At 29.3% G+C, this 4361-nt stretch overlaps 1 protein-coding gene across 1 annotated transcript; it reads right to left on the bottom strand.

Moving 5' to 3' along the window:
• Positions 1-6: 6 nt before the first annotated feature.
• Positions 7-945, bottom strand: LOC21410841 (chalcone synthase; the record flags this gene model as incomplete). The annotated part of the gene is made up of 2 exons (XM_024174596.1): positions 676-945; positions 7-170 (listed from the first exon to the last, which is right to left on the bottom strand). Coding segments are annotated over exons 1-2 (345 nt in total), but the record flags the coding sequence as incomplete, so codon positions are not given.
• Between the last annotated feature and the right edge of the window lie 3416 nt (positions 946-4361).

The raw sequence follows: 4361 nt of genomic DNA on the forward strand, positions 1-4361 counted from the left end.
CTCCTTTAGGGCTTTGACCGCCGCCTCTTTGCCTAGCTTTGGTATCTCCACCACCACTATGTCTTGCCGTGCGTCCAGCGATGGCGCCATGTACTCGCACATCTTTGGGTTTTCATTTAGGATCTCTTCCGTCAAGTACATGTGACGCTTCCTTATCATTGCTTTCTCACCTGCAGTAAATTAGTTTTAACATATGTAAATATGAATTGCAATTACACCAGCTCAATGGCAAATATATGAAAATACAAACTAATACGATATATATATATAACTTATTATAATCGTCAGATTAATAGTTTACAGTTAAAATAATGAATATTATTGATAGATAAATATGAGAGTAATCATAAAACTATATATAATATATTTCAATCTTTATATGGAGAAATTCGCATGATTTTCTTCCGTGGGTATATGTTTGCTCATGTATGTGCACCTTAAGTACCTTCTATTAATTTTTAAGCCTACATATGTGACAAAGGCGGAACATTATATATCCATGATGAATCAGCATAAACAATATATTGTAACGAATCTTGTAGCAAATATATATATATATATATATATAATAAGGAATCTGTTAGCATATGATAGCTATAAAAGATTATTAAGCATATAATTGCATGAAAAAAGATCAAAATGAATCTGGAGATGAATTAATTAAAAGGTACATACACATGCGTCTAAACTTGTGCTTGAGTTCAGTTTTGTGCTCGCTGTTGGTGATTCGGAAGTAGAAGTCGGGATAATCAGCCTGCATGAAGAAGTTGGGCGGGTTGGCGGTGCCGATGGCCAGCACGGCGGCCGGTCCCTCGGCCCGCTGTGCCTTCCGGATTTCTTGGACGGAGGTTGCCATGCTGATTAATGTAATGTCGGACTTTGCTAGATTATATTGCTTTATATAATATGATCAACAAAAGCTCACAACAAACTAGCTTAGCTGAGTTGCTATTTGTTGAGTTGAAACAAACACAAGTTAGCATGTATATATATATACACTCTCGGAGATGTTCATGTACACTAATTAATAAGTTTATGTGAGGGCTGTCAAGTGGGTAGCTAGGTTTTGAACCACGTGAGCTTTTGGGAGTTGGGGTTAGGCTGCTCAACTGGTGACAGATATAAAATATCATGTGATCACATTTTCCTTTTTGTCTTTTAGTATTGCATTAATCATGTTTTCATCTCCAAGTATTTTGGTGATGGGAAATTAAATATGATAGCGGTCGATATTTATCAATCGTAGTTGTAAAATCATATGAAACAAAAAAAAAAAAAAAAAAGAGTTTCTTGGACGGAGGTTGCCTTGCTAATTACTACTAATTATAATATTCAATATAATGTTGGACTTTGCAAGATAATATTGCTCGCTTTACGGACTGTATTATCAACAAGAGCTATAACAACCTAGCTTTAGCTAATTTGCAACTTGTTGAATTGAAGGCCTCATTCATTTGAGTGATTTGAGTTTTCAATTCTAAGTTTTTATAATTAAAAATTCTTAAAAAATATCACATTTAATTTTTTTTGCTATAGTTAAAAATTTTCAAAAAATATCACATTTCAGTTGAAATTAAAAACTAAAATTGCGAAACGAGCAAGGCGGAAAAGAACACGAGTTTGCATGTATATATACACACACACACACGAGCTGTTGGGTCCGGCTGCTCAACCAGCGGCTGCCACACTTTGCATATTAGTAATTTCGCCAACCAATCATATTTTTTTTCAAGTATTTTGTGATAGCTGGGAAAATCTAAATTTTTAATACCGGCCGATAATTATCATTAATTTACAGTTGTAAGTTAGAAACCATAATATATATATATATATATATAATAGTTACGTTAATATTTATTTATTAATGAGTATTATTATTTTAATTGTAAAATATTTATCTAACAGTTGTGAAAAATTAAATAATTAATAAAAATATTTATAATAATTAATAAAATTAAATTTTTATCACGTTGTGTTATTAAATTATTATCGGTATATATGAAAAGTAAATATATATATATATATATATATATATATATATATATATATATATATATATATATATATATATATATATATATATATATATATATATATATATATATATATATATATATATATATATATATATATATATATATATATATATATATATATATATATATATATATATATATATATATATATATATATATATATATATATATATATATATATATATATATATATATATATATATATATATATATATATATATATATATATATATATATATATATATATATATATATATATATATATATATATATATATATATATATATATATATATATATATATATATATATATATATATATATATATATATATATATATATATATATATATATATTAGTCTTCTAAGTCAAAATCTTGACTTTGACGAGGAAGAAGTATTTCCAAGGAAAGTTTCAATACGTCATTAAACTATATGATGCCTCATTTGTTTCCTTGTCGTGTTTAGTGAAATCCTTTTGCTATTGTTTACACGATGAAGAAATAACATCCTTTTAGTTATTCTTTTTCTTTTAAATGCCTTTTTGTTGTTCTTTGGTTGTAACTTATTATTCTGTTTAATTTTTTATGGATTATTCATCTTTATCACAGTCAAGCACTAGAGTTGTAAAAACAAAAAGAACATAAAACAATTGTTTGATATTGATTTTGATTCCTTTTAAAACATTTCTATACATACTTTGAGACACGAAAATAAAGTCAGCTTCTAAACAATTTTCTGTCAGTAAATACTTTGAAGACGAGGATGAAAATAGAAAAAATAGTTAGAATAAATTTTGTTAAGAACGTAAAAATTAACTGAAAAAGTTATTTTCCCGTTTCTAGAAAATAATGTAATTGATTTATAGCTTGTGTCATATAATGTCATTGTCATGAAATAGTCCTTTCATCTGCACCAAACAAGAAGGAAAAAATCAGCAAAAACCAAAGCACACAAGAATAATGTCTCGGAAATTCTCACTCACATCCTCTCACTTTTCTCGAAAAGTTTCCCAGAATTAGAAGCCAAGAATTTTCACCCTCACTACAACAAAAAGGGTTATTAGCGACGACATTTATCATTGCTACAATTACAGTATTAACAACAACATGTAGTCGCTAAAAAGAAAACAAAAATTTTTGAATGACTTGTCGTCGCGTTAACTATTTGTGACGACATGTCGTTGCACAAAATTTCACTATTTACGATGACATATCGTCGCTAAAATTTGACAAATTATTCACGATGACATGTCGTTGCTAATGGCCATTGGCGCCAATTTGTCTATTATTTGTGAGGACATGTTGTCGCAAATATTGATACTTACAGCTGGTGGTGACGGTGTCCAAAAAGGGGTAGAAAATTTGGCAGTTTCCTGCGAATAGGTTCCAGATATTTCTTTATTTTTTGCGACGACATATTGAAAAATCGTCGCAAAAAATGGTTCCAAAAAATTCTTTTCAGAATGACTGTTTTTGTGACGACACGTGTCGTCACAAATAATGGTTCCAGAAAAATCTAACAAGAATGACTATTTTTTACGACGACTTGTTTAATAATGTCGTCGCAAATAACTGTGGATTTAATTTTCCTCAAAAAAAAGATCGGAAACTTTGGGGGTTTCTTTAAAAATATTTGTGATGACATTTTAACAAAGTCGTCACAAAAAATGAGCAAGGGTATATTCCTCAAGAATATTCTCAGAAATATTTATGAGATGAAGAAGAACGACGTCGTTTTTATATTAATTGTGATGACTATTTAATATTTTTTGCGACGACATTTGTCCTCGCAAAAAAAGTCACGTGTGTAAACGCGATCGCAGATCTCCTTCCACCATTTTTTTCGGTGAGCTCTCGCGTTTTCTATGATTTTCTCCATCCAAAACCTCCAAAAACCGTAAAAAAAACACTGAAAATAGCTTAAATATATCGTTCTCTCCTCAAATCTTTCATGTGTGGAGAAAAAAGTCCAAAAAGCGGAGTTTTCATCTGCCCCTTGCCGCCCACTTTTTTGGCCATGCTCGTCGTTTTCCGGCCGCTCTGCCTTTCCGTTTTCCAACCCCCGGTGTTTGTGGGTTGGATTTTGTGAGTCCATATTTTACTATTTTGCAAATTGATTTTAGTATTTGTTGTGGTTTGTTGTTTTATTTTGGGTTTTGAATTTATTTGTGGTTTTAGATTTAGAATTGCGAATTGTAAATTTGAACTAGAATTAGAATATGTGGTAATTAGATTGTAATTTGTATAAAATTTATCTAATGATTAAAAAAATTAGCTTAAAATTTTAATTAGTTTTACATTAATAATAAAATAATTAAATAAACT

Source organism: Morus notabilis, unplaced genomic scaffold (assembly GCF_000414095.1).
Source record: "Morus notabilis unplaced genomic scaffold, ASM41409v2 Scaffold11776, whole genome shotgun sequence".
NCBI classification, from domain to species: domain Eukaryota; kingdom Viridiplantae; phylum Streptophyta; class Magnoliopsida; order Rosales; family Moraceae; genus Morus; species Morus notabilis.